General features: G+C 54.8%; 1 protein-coding gene and 1 non-coding gene across 2 annotated transcripts; both read left to right on the forward strand.

Moving 5' to 3' along the window:
- The first annotated feature begins 8,663 nt into the window (after positions 1-8,663).
- C21H11orf53 (chromosome 21 C11orf53 homolog) lies at positions 8,664-17,067 on the forward strand. The gene is made up of 4 exons (XM_039910055.1): positions 8,664-8,903; positions 12,136-12,178; positions 15,106-15,404; positions 16,644-17,067. Exons 1-4 carry the CDS (start codon positions 8,664-8,666, stop codon positions 17,043-17,045), a joined length of 984 nt encoding a protein of 327 aa, XP_039765989.1. The 3' UTR covers positions 17,046-17,067.
- Positions 16,034-16,171, forward strand: LOC114806265. The gene has a single exon (XR_003754300.1). It is a non-coding gene; the product is annotated as a small nucleolar RNA SNORA7 (small nucleolar RNA).
- Positions 17,068-22,012: the final 4,945 nt, after the last annotated feature.

Genomic DNA, 22,012 nt, shown 5'->3' on the forward strand with positions numbered 1-22,012 from the left:
CAAGCTGCTTCTAGAAGCAGCATGGCTCAGTGGAAAGAGCCTGGGCTTAGGAATCAGAGGACCTGGGTTCTAATCCTGGGCCTACCATGTACCTATGTGATTTTGAGCAAATCACCTCACTTCTCTGAACCTCAGTTTCATTATCTGCAAAATGGGGATTTAATACCTGGTCCCCCTCCTAGACTGTGAGCCCCATTTGGGACCTTGATTATCTTTCATCTAGTCCATTGCATAGCACAGTCCTGGGCACGTAGTTAGCATTTAACAAATACCACCATTATTAATCCATTATGGTATTTATTGAACATTTACTGTGTGCAGAGCAACGTAATGAGCACTGGGGAAAGTACAGTAGAATAGAGAACTAGGTAGACGTGGAGACCTGCCATTTTCGAGTCTTGCCGGGCCGAATCATGACAAAGGAATATCAGTTACACACCCTCTGTCAGCAAAAGGATATGCAAGTTCCCAAGAGCTGGCAAAGACCCAGCTCGATGGTTTGTCTCCTTCCATGGTGGCGTGGGAGAGGAAACCAGAGTCAGCTGGGCCAAGCCCCCTCATGGCCCTCGTGACCAGATAATGTTGGTATTTGTTAAGCGCTTACTATGTGCAGAGCACTGTTCTAAGCGCTGGAGTAGATACAGGGTAATCAGGTTGTTCCATGTGAGGGTCACACTCTTAATTCCCATTTTACAGATGAGGTAACTGAGGCACAGAGAAGTTAAGTGACTTGCCCACAGTCACACAGCTGACAAGTGGCAGAGCTGGGATTCGAACTCATGACCTCTGACTCCCAAGCCCATGCTCTTTCCATTGAGCCACACTGCTTCCCAAGCCCGTGCTCTTTCCACTGAGCCACACTGATCCTGAAGACCCACCCATTGACCCAAGCCCTACCTGCAGTGAATCCTTTTTTTGGTGGGTTTTTTTTTTGTGGTATTTGTTAAGTGCTTACAATGTACTAAACTTTGGGGTGCACACAAGCTACTCAGGTTGGACACGGTCCCTGTCCCGCGTGGGGCACCCAGTCTTAATCCCCAGTGTACAGATGAGAAACCTGAGGCTCAGAGAAGTAAAGTGACTTGCCCAAAGTCCCAGAGCAGACAAGTGGCCAAGCCGGGATGAGAACCTATGTCTTTCTGACTCCCAGGCCCAGTCTCTTTCCACTAATAATAACATTGGTATTGATTAAGCGTTTACTATGTGCAGAGCACTGTTCTAAGCGCTGGGGTAGATATAGGGTAATCAGGTTGTCCCACATGAGGCTCACAGTTAATCCCCATTTTACAGGTGAGGGAACTGAGGCCCAGAGAAGTTAAGTGAATTGCCCATAGTCACACAGCAGACAAGCGGCGGAGCCTGGATTAGAACCCATGATCTCTGACTCCCAAGCCCGGGCTCTTTCCACAGAGCCACGCTGATTCTCTAGGCCAGGTTGCTTCTCTGGAGTCCCTACAGGGTGGGCCACAGGAGGGTCCCCTGGCCCCGGCAGAGGTGCGGCGGCTCCCCATCACCTGAGCGTGGGGCACATAGACTCGAGCCCCAACAGCAGCCCGACTGAAGGGTTGGGTGTGCCGCCTCGTCACATCTCTGGGAGCAGACGCCAATGTCCATCTCCCCTCTAACACGCCACCCGGCCTGGGGACGGGAGAAGCTGCTTTACAGCCCGGGCCGCCTTCTCCCCGACACGCCGGAACAACCCTCGGCCCGCGAGACCCCGACATCCATCCGGGGCACTCCCGGTCTGGTCTCCGGCACCCACCCTTCCAAGTCCGCCAGACGATCGATGGGGTCTGTTGAAGGCCTACTGCACAAAAGCCTCAGGAGAGTATAGTCCAACAAAGTGAGCAGAGACGATCCCTGCCCTCAAGGAGCTCACAATCTAGTGGAGGAGACGGACATTTAAATAATAATGTTGGTATTTGTTAAGCGCTTACTATGTGCCGAGCACTGTTCTAAGCGCTGGGGTAGACATAGGGGAATCAGGTTGTCCCACGTGGGGCTCACAATCTTAATCCCCATTTTACAGATGAGGGAACTGAGGCACAGAGAAGTTAAGTGACTTGCCCACAGTCACACAGCCGACAAGTGGCAGAGCTGGGATTCGAACTCATGAGCCCTGACTCCAAAGCCCGTGCTCTTTCCACTGAGCCACGCTGCTTCTCCAAATACATCGTAGGTATGGGAAGCGGCGAAGCGCAAGGCCGCAGACAGGAGCCCCACGGGGCCGGGGCGGGCCAGGCCCAAAGTGATCAGGGGAGCTCAGGCTCAATGGCACAGGTGATAAAGAAGGGAGGACGAAGAAGTTCTAACATACTAAACTGTCACAAAAAGCACAGCAAGGAAAATGAAACCAATTCATCTAAATTGTATAATGTTCCTATGGCACGTGTGTCCACTCTTCTTCCCCTCCACACCGCCCCCTTCAACAACCGGCTCTCGGAAAGCTCCTCCTTCCCAGGCTTTCAAACGGATCCACTTCTCCCCTCTGACGGCTCTGGAGGCCAGGGCCCCTCAAGCTCTTGCCCCATCTCCCTGCTTCTGCTTCTGGCCCAGCTCCCGACATGGAGTGCGCAGATTAACTACCTCCACATCCTCTCCTCTGACTTTCCTTCTCCATCTGCCAGAATCCAGTTTCTCCACTTCTCTCCAAGCTCATCAAAGACTGTCTTCTTGCCAAATTGAATAGACTACTCTGCTGTAATCCTCCTCGATCTCTTGTCCGCTTTTGACATAGTGGACCAGTCCCTTCTCCTGAGAACTAGCTAGACTTGGTTTTACTGACATAGTTCTCTCCCGGGGTTCTCTGCCTCAATCTCTGACAGCTCTTTCTGAAACCCTCTGGCCGCCTCTTCCTCCACCACTCACCCCTTCGTTGCGACTGTTCTCCAGGCTCCGTTCTGGGTCTCCTTCTCTGCGCTCCTTTGCTGAGCTCATCAAGAAACAGTGGGGCCTAGGAGAAAGAGCACAGTCCTGGGAGTTAGAGAAACTAGATTCTAATCTTGGTTCTGTCGATTGCCCTCTGTGTGATTTTGGGTGAGTAGTTTGACTCCTCTGTGCCTCAGTTTCCTCATCGGTAAAATCGGGATTAAATTCCTATTCTCTCTCCCCCTTAGACTCTGAGGCCTAGAAAAGTGAAGTGACTTGCCCAAGGTCCCACAGCAGACAAGTGGCCAAGTGGGACAGGGACTGTGTTCAACTATCTTCTCCAGAAGTTAGCACAGTGCTTAGCCCATATAAAGTGCTTAACAAAGTCCACGATTATTATTATAATTCTACTCCCATGACTTAAGCGCAGTATGTTGAAAACTGAACTCATCTTCCCTCCCAAATGCTCTCCACTTAAATTTTCCATCACAGTAGATAATTTCACCATCCTCCTAAATCAGTGGTATTTACTGAGAGTTTAACAATCTCTCTGAAGCCCACAACTTTGGCATCAGCTTTAACTCCTCCCTGTCTTGCAATTCAGCCTATGTCCACATCCCGCATTCAGTCCATGTCCACATCCTGCATTCAGCTCGTGTCCACATTTTGCATTCAGTCCTTGCCCACATCCCGCATTAAGCCCATGCCCACAACCCCTAATCAGCCTGTGTCCACATCCCACATTCATCCCATGCCCACAACTTCCATTCAGTCCGTGCCCACATCCCGCATTCGGCCCTTGTCCACATCCCGCATTCAACCCGTGTCCACATCCCGTTTTCAGCCCTTGTTCACATCCCAGGTTCAGCCCGGATCTACATTCTGCCCGGGTCCACAGCCCACATTCAGCCCTTGTCCATAACCCACATTGAGCCCAGGTACACATCCCACATTCCGCCCTGGAACACATCTGGCATTCAGCCCAGGTTCCACATCCCCACATTCAGCCCAATCCCACATCCCCATTCAGCATGTGTCCAGATCCAGCCCCTATCTACATGCCGAATTCAGCCTTTTGATTTAGCATTTTGATGCAGGACATGGGTTTCAAATGAATCTACAAGTGAGAATCTGACAATTTCACTCAGTGGGCAAATTCAGACTCATCAGCAATCCAACGCCTGGTGGGGGGCTGGTGTGGTGCGATTGGGGTGGGGGCAGGGGGAAGAGGATAGGGCACCGTGCCAACCGCTGAGCAGATCGATCTGGGTTCCTCACCCCCCCAACTCCCCCCACTGATTTCGGGCTGGAGGATCATGGGCATCACAAAGGGGCCATTATCCAGCAGGGAATAGGATGTTACTTAGAAGCCTGCCAACAGCAGGCGAGTAGGTGTTGTGCCCGGCGTTTGGTTAGTCACTGATGGTATTTATAGTGTCTACGGTGTGCCAAGCGTTGTTTTTATGGTGCAGGGTCATTAAGCCGGACTTCTGTTTGATCTCTGTTCCAAAGCAAGGAAACCGTAACTTCCGAGCATCTGGGTGCTTCCCCCCACCCTATCCCCATGTTTGCCAGTCGTTCCAGGGAAGGGGGTGGCAGCTGGCTCCAAAGGCATCCAACCGCTGTCAGGCCACGGGCATCGGCCGCAGAGCCCTAATCTCTGAGCCTCAAAAAATATTTACCCACTTTCGTCTCTATCTGTGATTTGCATTCTGATTTCTTCTGAATCAAGGAGGCGGGAAACCCTCACATGACCAAGAGGCGGAGAATTCAAAGTTTCCTGAGATTTTTTTTCCCTGAGCCTCGGGACTGGAGAACTCCAGAATAGCTCTTTCCTCTCAACGATGAGAACCGACCCCCTTCTTTCTTCACCCACCCCTCAGGCTTGCCATCATCACGCCATGACCCGTGTGGTGCCGACAAAATAGCATCTATCCAGATCCAGCCATCGCCCACCACAGCCGCTCCCCTCTCTCAGACACCCACAGCCCGTTGAGCCGGAAGAGCTTCCCGGTGGATCGGGGGCCCGCCCGGACTGTGACCCACAGACCCCAAAGCCCATCCTCATGACTTATTGCAAGGGACAGGTCAGACAGGGCTGGGCCTCCCATGATGCCGCCCCCGCCAATGCGGACGGGGCAAAGGCCAAGCTGGCACCTTGGCCTCTGACTTGTTCAAGCACTCCATCAGGTGTTGGCCCGAGGATCTCGGGGAATCTCTCAGGACACTCCCGAGGCCCGATCCAATTCCAGGTGCTTCTTATGAGGTCCGCAAACACCACCCAAAAGCCTGCAGGCTGCTTTCTGCCCTTCCCCTGCACCTGCTGCCGGGCCAAGACCCTGGCTGCGTGGGCCATGCTCTGGTCCGAAGATACAATGGGATTCAGGCAGGGCCTGGATGACCATGTTCTCCAGTGGCCCGCCCAGAAGGACTCTGGGTAGAATCTCATCAGCAACGGAGAGGGGGAGCTGCATCTGCGGCTGCATTTCTCCCCCAGCATCTGTCCCCACCCCTGTCCTCGGTTGGAGTTTCTGATTTGTGAGCCCTACTGTTTTTAGCTTTTAAGGGCTCATGCTATATCCAAATCTTCTTCAGTTTCCTCAGACCTCTTCTGTAATCTCTTCTAGCCATTCAAGCATTTCTTTCTGCCTCTCCCTTACCAGGGTCAAGTGAGTGACCAGTTGACTGTGGGCCAAGTTTACTCCTTGGCAATCAGTTCGGGGGTTCTGGGGAAGAAACTGGACAACTGACAGAGAAACAGCATAGCTTGTTGGACAGCGTACAGGCCTGCGAGTCAGAAAGATCTAGTTTCTAGTCCTGCCTCCCCCACTTGACTGCTTCAGGACCTTGGGCAAGATAGTTCATTTCTTTGGGCCTCAGGTACATCATCTGTAAAATAGGGATTAAGACTTTGAGTCTCATGCGGGACAAGGACCATGTCCTTCCAAATATCCTGAATCTATCCCGGAGCTTTGTACAGTGCCTGGAATATACAGGAAGCACTTAACAAAATGCCACTCTTAACTGTTATTCTCATCTGTTGCTGGAAAGACTCTCCAATTGATTTCCAAAAGATCCAGATCCGTAGGCCGCTACCGTAGTGCTGTGCCGACGGGGGTCGAATTAGCCCGTCACCTGGCTCAAACGGATTTGTGAATCCCTGCCCCCTCGGCCAGGGGTGAAATTGAGGGAAAGAGGCCGAAGGTGACCGTTTCCCCCAGAAAATCCCAGAACCGAAACTTTCACCATCCAAACAGCAGGGCCCCCTCTTCCCGGCTTCCGCCCGCTGCCTGCCTCCTGGTTCACTGTTTGACTCTGGCAATTCACGGCGGGGAGAACCGCACTAACGACACTTGCATTCTGAGTGCCCAGTCCACCTGCCCGATGGGTGAATGGGGCCAGCGAGGTGAGGCCAGGCAATCACTCATTCGTTCATTCGATAGTATTTATTGAGCGCTTACTATGTGCAGAGCACTGTACTAAGAGCTTGGAATGTACAAATCGGCAACAGATAGAGACAGTCATGTGACTGGGGGGCGGGAGGGTGGCATACACCCCTGTCTGCTGGGAGAGATGCTGAGAGGCACCAAGCAACTCTTGGGTTGATCAAACAATCGATGGTACTTAGTGGTATTTCCTGGAATCCAGAATCAGGAAAATGGCCAAGGGCTGGTCTCGATGCAATGTCTCTCTCACACAGTCAAGTGGTATCCTCGGCATCGGGATGGCTCACTAATAGGGCAAGCAGCTCTGGTCTTCGTTTTGCGGGCTCAGTTTTCCCTCCGGAATGAGCAGAGTGCCCATCCACTTCACAGGCTACTGTGAAGGAAGGGAGAGAGAATGCAAGGGAAGGAGAATGGTCTCTGGAAGTCATAGAATAGCCCAGTGGACCAGAGGCAGAGTTCACTGCCAGGCAGGCCGAGGGGCCGGAGAATCGGGTGTCCACGAAGCCCTGTCTGCCGCGGAGGCTTGGCTGCGGTACCACGGAGCAAGCGGATTCTCGGGCAGCTTAAAATCAGCGCTCATGCTCCTGTCACCATGGCGGGTTCACCACCTCCTGCTAAGCGGAAACCCCTGGCCCATGAGCCATTCCAGGCCATGCCAGGCCCAGGCCGTCAGGTCCCGTGTAACGAGTGGGGAGGCAGTCCTCCCCAAGGTGATTAATTGTGTCGGGGCCTGGATGCTGATCCAGGTGAGGGTCTCCATTGCCAGGGGTTTCCCAGCCCACTCCCTAGTGGGAGTCGTATGGAAGGAGGACGACGAGGAGGAGAGGGAGGGGAGAAGTAGGACGAGGAGAAGAGGAAGAGGAGAGGAAGGAGGTGGCAGCTCGCCCTAGAGACTCCCTGTGCCTGAAGCTACAGAGTACTTTGAATCTGGGGGGCTCTTGGAGCCTGTCCTTTCTCCCTGGCTCTCCAGTGAGAGTGAGGGTAAGAGGGAAAGGTGGGGGCCAAGAACGGAGGGGCCTGGGAGGGGCTTGGTAGGAAACAGTGGCCTAGAGACTTACTTCCGTTTATCTGATAACGCGGGAACGCAGGGTGTTGCCACCACTGAATCCGGAGCCCTAAGAACCCCGGCCCCAGGGCCATGTGAAAATCCAGAAAGCTGAGTGCGACGCTTGGGTCTGCCAAGCCCTTGCTCTGGGCTGGGTCAGTCAAGAGATGCCAGAACGGCAGGGGCCGTGCCTTCCTACTCTTATCACTCTAGTCGCCGCAGCGGTGACCCCAGAGTTCAGACGAACTAATTTCCCTGCCGGGGCATGCGTCCCTCTGTCCGTCCGTCTGTCCGAACTAGCTGCAGGAAGTCGCGGGCTGCAAATTTCATTCAAATACAAACCTCTGAATTTGGCTACCCGGCCTGGCAGGAACCTGCTGTTTGCCCGAGGCCAACGGAAAATGATGTCATCTACCTCGGTCAAAGGGATGGGACATTCAACACGCATCCCAGTGTTGTTTCTGAATGGACAGGGGCTGGTGACTGAGCCCTGAGGAGGGAGAGAGAGAAAGATGGGATGGGAAGAGACAGTGTATGGAAGTCTTTCTGTATGGGCGTGAGAGAGAGACAGAGAGCAAGAGAAAGAGAGATAGAGACAGACACACAGCGCATATGTTCCATAATCTGCATTTGATCCCTTCCACTGCCCTGCTGAACCAATGGCTATTCTCATTGTATAAGATGACAGCACTCGGGTCTCCCTGAGCTTGTCGCCGGTGGTCCAGACACGGGTGAACTTTGGGCGGGGCTCCGTGAGAGGGGCTTTGGAGCCATAAGCCCCTCAAGGGAGCTTCCATAGAACTCTCCCAAAGGCCCGGTATCAGGCCGTGCCCACAGTGGGCACACGACACAATGCTCGGCCCACAGAGGGGTCTCGTAAATTCAGATGCATTTCAAAAGACAAAAATGGGTTATAAGTGAGATGAGTACTGTCCAAGGTGGTGCTATTTGTTGTCAGTGAAGAGGAGGAAGAGGAGAAAGGAAGAGGAGGAAGAGGAAAAAGGAATAGGAGGAAGAGGACAAAGGATTCCAGAAGGCAGAGGAGGAGTGGGGGTTTGGAACCATTGAAACTGAGGTGACGGAGGTCCCCTAAGTTGAGAATTCACTACGGCAAGTGGAAATGAGGCATGGGAAAAAGGGCGAGAGGCGGGGAAGTCATCCACAAGCTCAGGCAGAACCCGCAGCCTTATCCTGGCACCGCCTCACTGGCCCCAGCACCACCTCGCGCACCACCAAAACCATCGCCATCGTCCACCCACTGGCATCGCCCACACTTCCTCACTGCTGCCACTACCTGCCTCCTGATGCCTCCAACCAACCCCACAGGCACCGTCTGCAACGCCTACACCATCGGTTCCATCCACCGGCCCAAGCCCGAGCCACCCCTCGACCTTAGCGTCCTGCTCCACAAAGCCCCGGGCTGCTATTCCAACCCGGCGGCCATAACTCCAAGGACCGGAGCGGCTGGGCTTGAAGAGGCCTCGACTCGGACTCAGCTCAGCTGGACGGAAGCCTCCGCAGCCCCCAGCGGGGAGAGTTCAGCTGTGAGGGAACGGGAGCGGCAGGGTGCCTCGCGGCCCGCGTGAACCTTTCCTACTCAGGGCTCCCTGTGCCTCTGTTCTGGCCACAGGGCTGCAGGTCAGAGCAGTCAGCTGGGGCCATCAGGGGCAGGGGGGTTGGCGGTCCCAGGGGAGCCAGAGTTCCGTCTTGCCCAAGTTGGGGAAGCCCCTCCTCTCAGTGGATCCCGGGGGGCTGCTCACAACCAAGCAAGACCGAGGTGGCGATGCAGCCCCCGGCACTTATTCCTTTACACGCAAAGACCGCCAGAGGCCGTGACCTCGATACCCTGGGACCTCTTCCCGGGAAATGGAACATTAAATGCAATAACAATCCAAATGTCAGCATTTACTCCTGTAAACGTGGAGACCACAGGAAGCTGGGACTCCCGGGATTCCTCCCCGGGAAAAGGAACAAAAAATGTAGCAACAACTCACCATGTCATAGTATTGATCGATTCTGACAGTGCCAGGCACTGCCTACCAACAACCTTGTCGAGCTTTTGGGTTGGCAGCACCTGGAAGCATTCTCACTTGCCCTTCTCATCTCTCAATCTCTGCGAAGCTTCTGCTCATGGAGAGCGGCCCCTCTCTTGTCAGCCGGACACCAGGCCGGCCTCTCCGTGGCACTCGGCTCCCGGGCTGTGACTGTAATGCGGCATTATCCGAGCCTCAGATTTTAGGGACCCGTTCCCTAAATCGCTCCCCCTGCTATGCGGGCTTCCGGTTTCCCAATTCCAGCTCACCGTATGGCAGCTGTTTGGGTCTCCTGCCGTCATCCATTCTCCTCAATGCCCCACCCAGAGCAGCTGTGTTGAAGTGAGCCAGATTTCAATGCTGGGAGTCTGACTTTGCTCTTGTTTGTGATCCTGTCTGGGGAACAGAGCAAAGTCACATTAGAGTAATAATAAAGTTCGGGGTGGATTCCTCTCTTTCGCTTTAGCGAACAAAGAGATTGGGGCTCTTCTTCAGCCCCCACCAAAACCGCATTGACTTTACGTATAGACCGTTTTTGACGCACACTGTCTCGTGTAAAAGGCGGCACTTGTGACGCTTCTAGATGCCTTCCAATTTAGCCTTATTAGACAGTGGTTTGGGCTTTAAGACACTTGTTCCTCTATGGCATTAGCTCTGAGAGCACAGAGGCAGGAGATGACCCGAGAGGTCGGGGGGTGGGGTAGGGGGACAAGAGGGGACACCCGCCCTCCAGGCAGAGTCACCGGGGAGGGTGAATGCATCCATTTCACCCCCGATAATGTTTGAGTTGATCACCCGAGGGTGGAACCTCTCTGACTTGAAGCAACCACATAAATGGAGTTCTAGATCCATCTGCGATTGGCCATGTCCACAATTCTGAGCATTCTGGGTCACAGCAGGGCATCCGACCCCACAGAGGGAACCAACCCCATGCAGAAGCTTGGTTTCAATTCTGGCTCAACAACCACCTCTAAGCGGATGATGCCCAAATCTACATCTCCAGCCCTGATCTCTCTCCCTCTCTGCAGTCTCCCTTTTCCTCCTGCCTTCAAGACATCTCTACTTGGAGATCCTCCCGTCAGCTCAAGCTTAACATATCGAAATCAGAGCTCCTCATCTTCCACATGCACCCTCTCCCCTTTCTGAGCTTCCCATCACTGTAGATGGCACCACCACCTTTTATGTCTCACAAGCCCAAAACCTTGGTATCATCCTTGAGTCCTCTCTCTCAATTCAACCCACATAATCAGTCAATCCATCACTACATCCTATCGGTCCCAACTTCACAACATTGCTAAAATCCACCCTTTCTTCCCCATACAAACCACTACAATCACTCGTCGTATCCTGCCTGGATTACTGCATCAACCTCCCTGTTGACCTCCCAGCCTCCTGTCTCTCCCCATTCCAGTCCATACTTCACTCTGCTGCCCAGCTCGTTTTTTTACAGAAATATTCAAGACACATCACCCCACTCCTCAAAAAACTCCAGTGGTTGCCCATTCACCTCTTCATCAGATAAAAACCCCTCACCATTGGCCATAAAGCCCTCCACCACTTTGCCCCCTCCTACCTCAGCTCACTACTCTCCTTCTACAACCCAGCCCCCACACTTTGCTCCTCTAACGTTAACCTTCTCACCGTGCCTCGATCTCACCTTATCTCACTGCCGGCCCCAGCCCACGTCCTGCCTCTGGCCCGGTCCAACCTCCCTCCTCAAATCCGACAGACAATTACTCTCCCCTCCTTCAAAACCTTACTGAAGCCACATTTCAGTGGCCTTCCCAGACTAAACCCCCTTTTCCTCTTCTCCCAATCCCTTTTGCAAAGCCCTAATTTGCTCCTTGTGTTCCTCCCCTCTCCCAGCCCCACAGACCTTATGTACATATCTTTATTTAATTTAATCCCTGCTCTGCCACTTGTCAGCTGTGTGACTGTGGGCAAGTCACTCAACTTCCCTGTGCCTCAGTGACCTCATCTGTAAACTGGGGATTAAGACTGTGAGACTCACGTGGGACAACCTGATTACCCTGTATCTACCCCAGCGCTTAGAACAGTGCTCTGCACATAGTAAGCGCTTACCAAATACCAACATTATTATTTATTTATTTGTATTGACAGCTGTCTCCCCTACCTCAGACTGTAAGCTCATTATGGGCAGGGAATGTGTCTTTTATCTTTGTATTCTACTCTCCCAAGCACTTAATACAGTACTCTGCATGTAGTAAGTGCTCGATAAATACGAGTGAATGAATGAATGAATGAATGAATGAATGAATGAATGAATGAATGGAGTGATTCCGACATGTGATCCTTCAACCAGAGACCGAATAAGCAACGTGGCCTAAGGGGTAGTGCCGAGACCTGGGAGTCAGAAGGAGCTACGTTCTAATCCCGACTCCACCACTGGCTCGTTGTGTGACCTTGGGCAAATCACTTAAATTGTCTAGGCTGCTACCTCATTTGTGAAATGGGAATTAAGACTGAGGGCCCCATGCGGGACATGGCCTGTGTCCAATCTGATCATTTTGCATTTGCCTCAGCATATTGTACAAAGACTGGCACATAGTAAGCACTTAAAAAAAAAGATACCATTTGCAGGAAACAGCCAGGCAGTCGGGTACCAGACCCTACACTCTCTCCACCTCGCCATTGGCCTCCTTATCTCGAGCTGCTCATCAGGTCGCAGTCCCTTAGTCTCTCTAACTCAAGGTGACAAACCTTCCCTGTCTTTGTTTTCCAGGGCAGCACAGATGTCCCCCAGATGCCGTTCGTCCAGATTCCAGGTGAATCGATTCACTCCACAGTCACTGTGAACCGGGTAAAATGGGATTTCACACAGGTTGCCGTCCCAAAGCACCTTGCAAGAAGGGGTCAGTCATCATCCCAGAGCATCCGGCAGGAAGGGGCTCTTCTCCCTCTCCTGGAAATACAGGAAAGGACGCCCGCAGAAGCGAGGCTAGGCTGAACGGTACCAGCCCTAGCGGGACCCACCCTGGGCTTGCCCAGCCATGGCTAAAAGGGAGAAGGAGATGGGAGGACCCGTTGTGCCTTAAACTGAGGCTGGGAAGAATTCCAAAGCCCAATCCTGGGACAGATCAGGGAGCTGCTCCGGAGAGAGGACCAGATGGGGTCTGAGCAATCCTGGAAAGTGAGGAGGAGGGCCAGCCAGGGGTCCAAGCCTCTCCAGAAAGTAGTGAGGAAGGCTGGCCAGAAGTTGAGGTGTCACAGTGAGGGGCCAGCTGGGGGCATGAGCCGTTCTAGAGAGTAGAGAGAAGGGCTGGCTGGGGGCCCAAGCCATTCTACAGTGGGACTAGAAGGGCCAGTCGAGGGTCTGAGCCATTCTATAGAGGGGCAAAGAGGGCCAGCTGGGGGCCTGAGCCTTTCCAGAGAGTGGTGAGGAGGGCCAGTAGCCCCATTTCACCAGAGCTGCTGCAGCACGGCAACAGCAGCGTGAGAAGAGCTTCCCAGCACAGCAGCACCTGCGGCAAAACAAACCTCTCAGCTTCCCTGGCTCTCAAGAGTCTTCTCTGCAGTCCCTCCCCACTCCATGGTCCCAACATCAGTCACCAACTTGGAGGCCAGGAACAGACATGCCCTCCCCAAAGACTGTCAATCCACTGGCCCATCGTCAGCCATAGACTCACTGACCTCCCTGCCGGCGGTCAGTGCTGAGGCTGCTGGCCCCGGAACGTCCGATTCTTCCCTGATCCTCCCTTCCACTGTCCCCCCGCCCCACCACCCACCAGCCTGCTGGGCGCTCCACTGAGGCAGCCATCTTCGGGGAAGGTAGGCTCTTCCCGGCCAAGGCACGCAAAGGCAGCTGCCCGGACAGAGGGCCGAGATGCAGGATTCGGGAAGTCCCAGAGCAGAGGGAACGACATCGCAACAAACACTGTCATGCGATCCCCAGGCTCGAACTGAAGGAAAGCGGGAGCCAGGAGGCTAATTCCCTCAGGTTGGACAGCCAGTCGGCAAGCAGCTGGCTTCTGCTGACACGCAGACTCTCACCTCAACTCCTTGCCACTGCCAGGCAATGAAAGGACCCGGGCGGGCAGAGGCCACCGGGCCCTGGAAGACCCCGGACGGGTAGAGGCCTGCTTCCATCCACTAGGCCTCTTCCCCGGCTCCCAAAGACCTCGGCGTCAATCCACACCCCCACCTGCCCCGCTGACCCTACCCGCCCCTTCCCACTCCTCGGTGCGGCCGAGTCCAAAACCTCAGGGCCCTCGGTGGGTTGGCGTCCCTGAACTCACCCACCCACCTACCCACCCAGCCTGCCAGCCAGCTGCATTTCCCCCACCCTGCTCCCCCCCACTTCGCATGGGACTCGGAGGAGCCTAGCGCCGCGGCAAGCGAGGGAGGCTAACAGGGCCAACCCCCGGCTCCCGGGCACAACGGCAATGAAACCACCCAGGCCCGGTCATACTCTCCTTCCCTTCGAGGGCTCCGGAGACGGGGGCGGTCCGGCTACGCCGGCCAGGATGTGGATAAAAGAGGGACGGGATGAGGCTCCTCGAGGGCCCCCCTGCCAACTCCCTGCGCACCCCCTGGGCTAAGGCATGTGGTGCACTAAGAGCCACCAGCCAGCAGTGGGAAGCAGCGTGGCTCAGTGGAAAGAGCCTGGGCTTCGGAGTCAGAGATCATGAGTTCGACTCCCAGCTCTGCCACTTGTCAGCTGTGTGACTGTGGGCAAATCACTTAACTTCTCTGGGCCTCAGTTCCCTCATCTATAAAATGGGGATTAACTGTGAGCCTCATGTGGGACGACCTGATTACCCTGTATCTCCCCCAGCGCTTGGAACAGTGCTCTGCACATAGTAAGCGCTTAACAAATACCAACATTATTATTATTATTATTTAGTGGTGGTGGCACCGATCGAATATGTTGAGGGCCCACTGTTGAGTAGTAAGCGCTTACAAAGTCCAGAATCGAAAAAAAGGGACTTGCACCCTGACCACTACGACTGGATCTGTAATCCACATCCTTCCCTGGAGGGAGGAGAGAAAGAAGTCTGCTCCGGAGAAAAAATGACCATTTGACATCCCCTCCCGCGCTCTCCCGGCCGACCTGTGCTGAGCCGGAGGTCACGGACGCTTCCGACCCGGGAAGTGGTGATGAGGGGCTCGGCCACGAGAGGGCAGCAGCGGCACGGGAGCAGCCGGCGCCCGGGGCGAGCCAGGCTCCCGGGTCGACTTGACGGGCCACAATTCCCGACTCCATCCCCACTCCTCCCGTCTCTGAGGACCGGCCCCCATCAGGGAAGGCGAATCCAGGGGTCTTCCCGGCCCAACTCGACAGGAGGTTAGCCTGGCCTCAGAGGAATGGGACAGAAAAGGGACGGGGGGTGATTCCCAAAGTCCCAAGGCCAACCAAGCAACTGGGTCGGGGCCGCCCCGCACCGCCCAGCCTAGCCACTCGGTCATCTATCCGGGGGCCGACCCCGGAGCCTGGTCGGGGCCGCTCCGCACAGTCCAGGCTACAGTCACTCACTCACCTATCATGGGGCCAACCCGGGTCGAGGCGTAGTCGAGCCGTTCTACTGATTCCGGAAGAGCGTGAGGGTTCGGGGCAGGCCCCCGAGAGGGCTCTCCTAGGCCAGACGGGGGGACCTACGGTCCCTGAGAGAAGAACCATTCAGAGAAGACTAGGCCAGACCGTGTGTGTTAACTTTTATTCCTCTGTTTTCAACATCGCCTTTAAAACGCACAGGTTCCCCGGCTGGGTCGGGTCATCATGGCATTAGAAGATCTTTTTTATCCGACTCAGACTTCCACACCACGAAACCGTTTTCCAGCGAGGCCTACGTTCCAGCTCTGGCCAAGGCCTTTCCGGGAGAACCCTCCGCAGCCCAAAGCTACCCGCCCGGCCTGGACCCCTATTTCGCCGAGCCCTACGGAGACTACCACCCGACGGCCCTGACCCCCGCCTCCGGCTCGCTCTTCGGCGCTTCGTCCCTGCCTCCCCTCCTGCCGCCACACTTTCCCAGCGACTCCACCCACTTCCTCTTTGTGAGTATCCGCACGTGCTCCTGCAAGATCTGAGGGGACACCCCCACACTCTCGCACCCTGGGCCGCGAGCGGGCCTACCCAGACTCCTCCTCTCCTCCTCTGCCTGGGACCCCCGGTTCTGTCCCGATTCCCCACCCCACCAGTGCATAAGAAAAGAAGGAAGGGATGGGGGCTTGCCTCTGGTCTACATGGGATCCCAGCACAGCAGGGCCTGCGGAGCCACCGGGGACCCCCTGGTCCGCCTCAACACCCGATAGTGCGAGCGAGACCTGGCAGATGCCACAGATGGAGCACCCACTTGGAGGGGAGGAGTACATGTCAAGAGCAGGGACTCCCGTTGATCGTGTTGGGTGGCCAGACAGTGGAAACGAGGCCCAGCAGAGGGAGATTCTCCTTCACTTACTGCGTGTGCCACTGTGTCAGGTTCAGAATGAGGTGCAGGGCGTTCCAGGGGCCAGAGAGGAGCCAAAGCCGCAGGAGCCTGTGGACCCTGGGGCTCATAATAATGATAAGAAGAAGAAGAAGAATCAATACCCAATGTGGAATTGGTTCAGTGTTTACTATGTGCCGGACATTATACTAAGCAGTGGGGTAGATATAAGATAACCGGGTTCCCAAGGGGGACAGTGCCCTTTCAGGGTCACACCTGGAGAGTTTCCAGTACTCTACCAGTCTCGACTACAGGAGGGAGAGTCGAGCAGAGACATACCCAATCCATTCCTAGCTTGGGCAGTGGCTAGCAAGTGGAAGGCAATCTGCTACAAGTCAAAATTCACCTGTGCTGGGCAGCAGCAGCATGGAAGTGAGTGGAGGGCAGAGACTTGTTTACTGCGCAGAAGGAGGCAATGGTAAACCAGTTCCACATTTTTACCAAGAAAACTATACGGATCCACTACCAGAACGATTGCAGATGGAAGTGGGGCTTTCTGGTAGAGACGTGTCCATGGCGTCGCTATAGGGCAGATACGACTTGACCTCATAAGACAACAACAAAGGGGGACACTGGGGCAGAGGAGGGACCCTACTCTCCCTTCCCCAGCTCTGTCTTGCCCACAGTCCCTCCCTTCTCCCCTCCCCCAGGACCCTGGCCAGACAACTCGCTTCCTCGTACCAGACCACGCACCCTCCCCCCCCCGACACACACACACACACACACACACACACACACACACCCATATACCAGCCCTTCACCACCCCCAACACTTCCCGTCAAAGAGCTATACTATTCTCCTCCTCAGAGAGATTCGTGGGACCAGATGGCAGCAGACAGCCTGAACCAGAGAGACACGGTAGCCTCAGACCCCCTGCAGACCCTGTCGACCAGTCCCAGCTGCCTCTCACCCCTTGAGGCTGGAGCCCCCTCCCACTCCAGGAGTTCGGGCTGGGGCCCAGCAGCGGCGGGGGCTCAGGGTTACACCCGCCACAGCCTGGAGGATGTCCACTCAACCCCGGGGTACCCCGGAGGCCCGGCCTACCCACTGACCTCTTTCATGGCACTGAGCAGTGACCTCGCCCCCAAGTCTCTCCAACTCTCTCCGGACGAATCTGCCGAAGCTGCCCCCCAGCACGACCCTCCGACCTGGCCCAGGGAGGATGGGCCCGGGATCTGGGGGCCGTATGAATGCCGCAGAGCTTACTGAGCGAGAGTGTGATGCCCATTCACGACCGGGCCGCTTCTTCAACGTCGAGAGGGTTCCAAACACGGCTGCCCACGTGCCCGCCAAAAAGTGGTCGGGAGGACAGGAGCGGTGCATTCTGTGGCTGAAGGGTGGCATTTCCTCGTAGGGCATGAACAAATTCCCCAATCCTGCTACTAAAATGTTGCCCCACACACACTGATAAACCCTTTCCTCAATGTGGGAGACCACTCCCACAACCACCCTCCCCTAAAACAAAGGATTCCCCAAACACACCCTCACAAACCCTCTCCTCCGTGGAGGGGACCACTGCCATCACCATCACCATCTCTCAGAGGCACAGGGAGCTAACGGATCACAGATATCACGCCCATTTTCTAGTTCTCACGAGTGGACTTTGTCCCAAGGCTTAGGACAGTGCTCATCACATAGCAGACCTTCAACAAATACTAACATTCCTGCTCCTGTACAGATCATGTCTTTGGCAAAGTCAGCGCTAGTTTGATAGTTGCCTCACTCTTTCGGAGAAGACAGAGCACAGGCCCCAACTCCAGCGCTGAAAAGAGGTCAAATGGAACAGGATCTCCCATCTGCAGAGGAACGGGGCACACTGGGGTGGTTCTGAGCTCCTCAGCACGTTGGGGTGAGCGGATCAAACCAAGAAACACCACCCTGAGCACCAGAGGCATGGGCACCAGAGAGCCGGGAGGAAAAGCAGGCTGGTCGACATCCAGGACACCCAAGTGCACCGTCACCGGACTAACCTCTGGCCCTGACTCTCTTCTCATTTCCCTGAAAGGGGTGGCTCTCAGCAGGGAACAATCTAGGCCAAACACCCATGGATTTCTGCAGGCCGCACAGTTCCCCGTGGGACAACAAAGTACTAGTCACGCTAGTACTCGTTTTAGCGGGAGAAATTGTGGAAGTAGTTTCTCAGAGGCCACTTTGCCCACGACACGCTTATGCTCTAATAGGGGGAGTATCACTTAAAAATATTTACAACGAGAGTAACCTAAACAATCTAATGTACAGTTGAATAAACATATATGTGTGAGTGCTGAGGATGAATAGAAGTAACTTCCTACATGCTAGACTTGGCTGGTGGGTTCACGTGCCTTAGAGTGCTGGGAAGTTAATGGGAGAAGGCCGGTTAGGGGAATAGTGGTAGTACTCATTTATTAAGGTGGAAGAGGGTTTTGAATATGGGGAGGGCTGCGGTCTGTCAGACTCGAGGAGGGAGGGGGGTTCTGAGTCAGGGGGAACAGCGCGGGAGGGAGGGGAGAGGCGGGAGGGTTGAGACTAGGGATGACTAGACTGGGAGGGGCAGGGAAAAGGAGCAGGTAGGGAAAGCGGGGAGAGATGGTGGAGAACCTCGAGGCCGAAACTCGGGAAGTTTTGCTGAATGCAGCAGGAGATAGGAGGCCAATGTCAGGTTTGAAGAAGAGAGCTGTGGGCCGAACGACGCTTCGGGAAGACGACTGCGGCGGCGGCCGCACCTTAAGAGTATGGACTTGAGCCAGGGGAGAAGCTGGAGGCGGGGAAGCCAGTGAGGAGGCTGATGCGACCGTCTAGCCGTGATATGACCAGAGCCCGGACCAGGGTGGGAGCCGTCTGCAGGGAGAGGAAGGAGCGGATCTGGGAGACGCCCACCGAGAGAGGCCTAGCGGGACTTGGCGGGGTTGTCAGATGTGAGTTGAAAGCTGCGAGGAGTCTGGGGCGCCTGCTGCCATAAAACGCTTTTCTTTTTTTTTCCTACATCTCTCGGTTCCCGGCCTTCAGATGGGTGCCGACCCTCTCGCTGTGGGGCTCGGGGCCACTGGGGCCTCACTCTTTCAATCACGCCCGTGCCGACACTCACCTCTTCAAACGGGGGAGTTCCGAGCATTTTGCCACCGAGTATGAAACCGGCCAACGGCCTCTCCCACCCTCCTGCTGGCCGTCTCAGAGGTCCCACTCCTGCTCCACATTCTGGGGCATTAGATTCCCCACTCCTGGATAGCCCAGTCTTCCCCTCGGTAGGGGCAGCCCACCTCACATCCCACCTCAGCAGAGTCGTGCTCGATCTCGTGAGACCGTCAAAAGCATCAGCTTCAGCCCTGCTCGGAGACATGCAGAAAGAACAAAACCCAACGAGCCAACTGACGACTTCAGTAACCACCATCGAAGCACCCTCGGAAGACCACAGGGAGGCTCTGAACATTCGTTCGGCACCGCCACGACAAGCCCACCACCCAAAGCCCGGAGCTCGGATGGACGATGAGGACGTGCGGGCCGGGGGAGGCAATAAGGAAGGACTTCAATGACACGGGGGTCTGACTCTCAAATCAAATGCTCCATTGGAACTAAAAAATCCCAGAGTCCCATCAGCCAGGTGTCTGAAATTTCACCCTGGTCACAGAGCCCCCTTCTCCCCCCAACTCCCGGCCTTCCTTCCTTCCTTCCCTCCAACATCAAGATGGCTGCTTGCGAGGGAACCGGGAAGCCGTCCCCATCAGAGCAAGTGACTCAAGTGCAAGGCCTAGACCTCTCCAACTCACTTCTCTTGATCAGGCCCACCACCACCTTTGGCCAAGGGGATCTCCAGGCTGGCCAAAAATTGAGCCACCTGTGAGCCACCTTGCGTCCTGGCTGGAGCTGGGCGAGCTGATGACCCCCAGATACACCAGGCTCCTTCCTCCCACACTAGTGCCTGTCTGGGACAGGCCAGGCAGGTGCAAATCAGAGCACAAGGATTCCCCGCTGGAACACACACACAGACACTGCATGATCATGAACACGTCATAAGAAGCAGCGTGGCTCAGTGGAAAGAGCTTGGGCTTCGGAGTCAGAGATCATGGGTTCGACTCCCGGCTCTGCCACTTGTCACCTGTGTGACTGTGGGCAAGTCACTTCACTTCTCTGTGCCTCAGTTACCTCATCTGGAAAATGGGGATTAAGACTGTGAGCCTCACGTGGGACAACCTGATTACCCTGTATCTTCCCCAGCGCTTAGAACAGTGCTTGGCACATAGTAAGCGCTTAACAAATACCAACATTATTATAAGAAACACACTTCTTGCCCTAGAGGAGTTTGCGACCCAATGGGGGAAAACAGGCAGGCATGGCCCATCCATCAATCAATCAATCAGTGGTATTTATTGAGCATTTACCCAATGCAAGACCATCTCCCAAATGCCTGGGGAAGTATCACAGAAACAAGACATGGGTTCCCTGCCCTCAAAGAGCTTACAGTCTATTGAGGGAAACATATCGACCAAAATTACTTACACACAGTGTGCTTGGGAGATTGTAACAGGAAGTGGCTCAAGTAGAGGAGGATAAAATAGCAGAGTAATTCAATACACAAATGAAAATCCAAATGCCTCCATGAGTGCTGAGGAGAGAAATAAGAAACAGCAAAGCAGTGCTAAGGGTGGCTGGGAGAATGACACCACTAGGGGGTTGTAAATTATTCAGGGAAGGTTTCCTGGAGGAAGTGATATTTTAGGAGGGCTCTGAAAACAGGGAGAACTGAGGACTGGCAGAAGTGGCCAAGGACAGAGGAGTCGGAGGTTGGAGAGTTCCAGAAGAACACGAGCAGGGGGACAGAGGCGGGAGAGGTGAGAGCGAGGGGCAGTTGGACAGTGAGCTCCCGAAAAGTCCCGAAAGAGTGTGAGCTGGGGAGGACCAGAAGAGGAGGACAGAACAAAGACGGCGCTAGCCTTAAAGCGCTGCCTGTATGCCAGGCACCGTATTAAGGGCTCGGATAGATACAAGATCATCGGCTGGACACAGATACGTAAGATAGGGAGACCAGGTGGATGACCTTCAGACCAACGGTCCCGAGAGATGAGTAACCATGGGAAGTTTTTGAGGAGCAGAGGGAATGTTTGCAGAGCGATGCTTCCAGGTGACCCGTGCAGCGGGGCGGAGTACAGACCAGAGATGGGGGAAGGCCAGAGGCAGGGAGATCGGCGAGGAAGCCGACATGGGGTGTAACTGTGAAACGGCACGGGCTCGGGCCCAGGGGTTGGTTATTTGGCCAGAGAGGAAAGGGAGGATGGGGGAAACACAGGATTCAGCAGGAGACAGGATGTGAGAGCTTAATAGCAGGGTCCTTCCCTCTCCCCACATTCACTGCCATCCTAAAATCCCATCTCCTTCAAGAGACCTTCCCCAGCTAAGCCCTCACTTCCCCTACTCCCTCCCCTTTCTGCATCACCTTTCCACTTACACCTGTCCCCCTTAAGCACTCATTCTGGTCATCACTGCACTTATGTCCACCTCCTTAGACTCTGCCATTCCCCCTCGCTGTTATTTCTTTTTAGGTCTGCCTCTCCATCTAGACTGTCAGCTCCTTGTGGGAGGGATTGGGCCTGCCAACTCTACTGTACTGTACTCTCTCCATCACTTAGTGCAGAGCTCTGAACCCAGTAAGCATTCGGTAAATACCACTGATTGAATGTTTTTTATGGTATTAGTTAAGCACATAGTATTTTCCAGGCACCGTACAAAGCGGTGAGGCAGATACAAGATCGGATTGGACACAGACCATGTCCCAGATGGGACTTACAGCATTAATATCCACCTTACAGGTGAGATAACTGAGGCACAGAGAAATGACATGACTTGCCCAAGGTCACCCAGCAGACAAGTGGCAGAGACAGGATTAGAACCCACTTCCTCTGATTCCCAGCCCTGACTCTTTGTCAACCCCTTCAGATTTGACTTTCAACCCATTCCCAGATCACGTCTTCCCCGAAGACCAGCCAGACTCACCCAGGGCAGGCCCCGACTCCGAGGACTGGCTCAGAGCGGGGTGCCAGGCGGATCCCTGAAGGACCAGCTAGCACCCATCTCGAAGTGACACAAACTACCTGCTGTCCCTTCTTTAAAGCCCCCAATCCCCTTGTCCCCTCCTACCTCCCCTCACTACTCTCCCACTACAACCCAGCCTGCACACTTCACTCCTCTAGTGCCAACCTTCTCAC

The sequence above is a fragment of the Ornithorhynchus anatinus genome, chromosome 21 (genome assembly GCF_004115215.2).
Source record: "Ornithorhynchus anatinus isolate Pmale09 chromosome 21, mOrnAna1.pri.v4, whole genome shotgun sequence".
Taxonomy (NCBI): domain Eukaryota; kingdom Metazoa; phylum Chordata; class Mammalia; order Monotremata; family Ornithorhynchidae; genus Ornithorhynchus; species Ornithorhynchus anatinus.

Coding starts and splice junctions, on each gene's coding strand:
- C21H11orf53 (XM_039910055.1), top strand. CDS start 8,664: ATGCCTCCAACCAACCCCACAGGCACCGTCTGCAACGCCTACACCATC. Junction 12,179..15,105: donor GCCGTTCGTCCAGATTCCAG/GTGAATCGATTC, acceptor TAAAACGCACAG/GTTCCCCGGCTGGGTCGGGT. Junction 15,405..16,643: donor ACTCCACCCACTTCCTCTTT/GTGAGTATCCGC, acceptor TCTCCTCCTCAG/AGAGATTCGTGGGACCAGAT.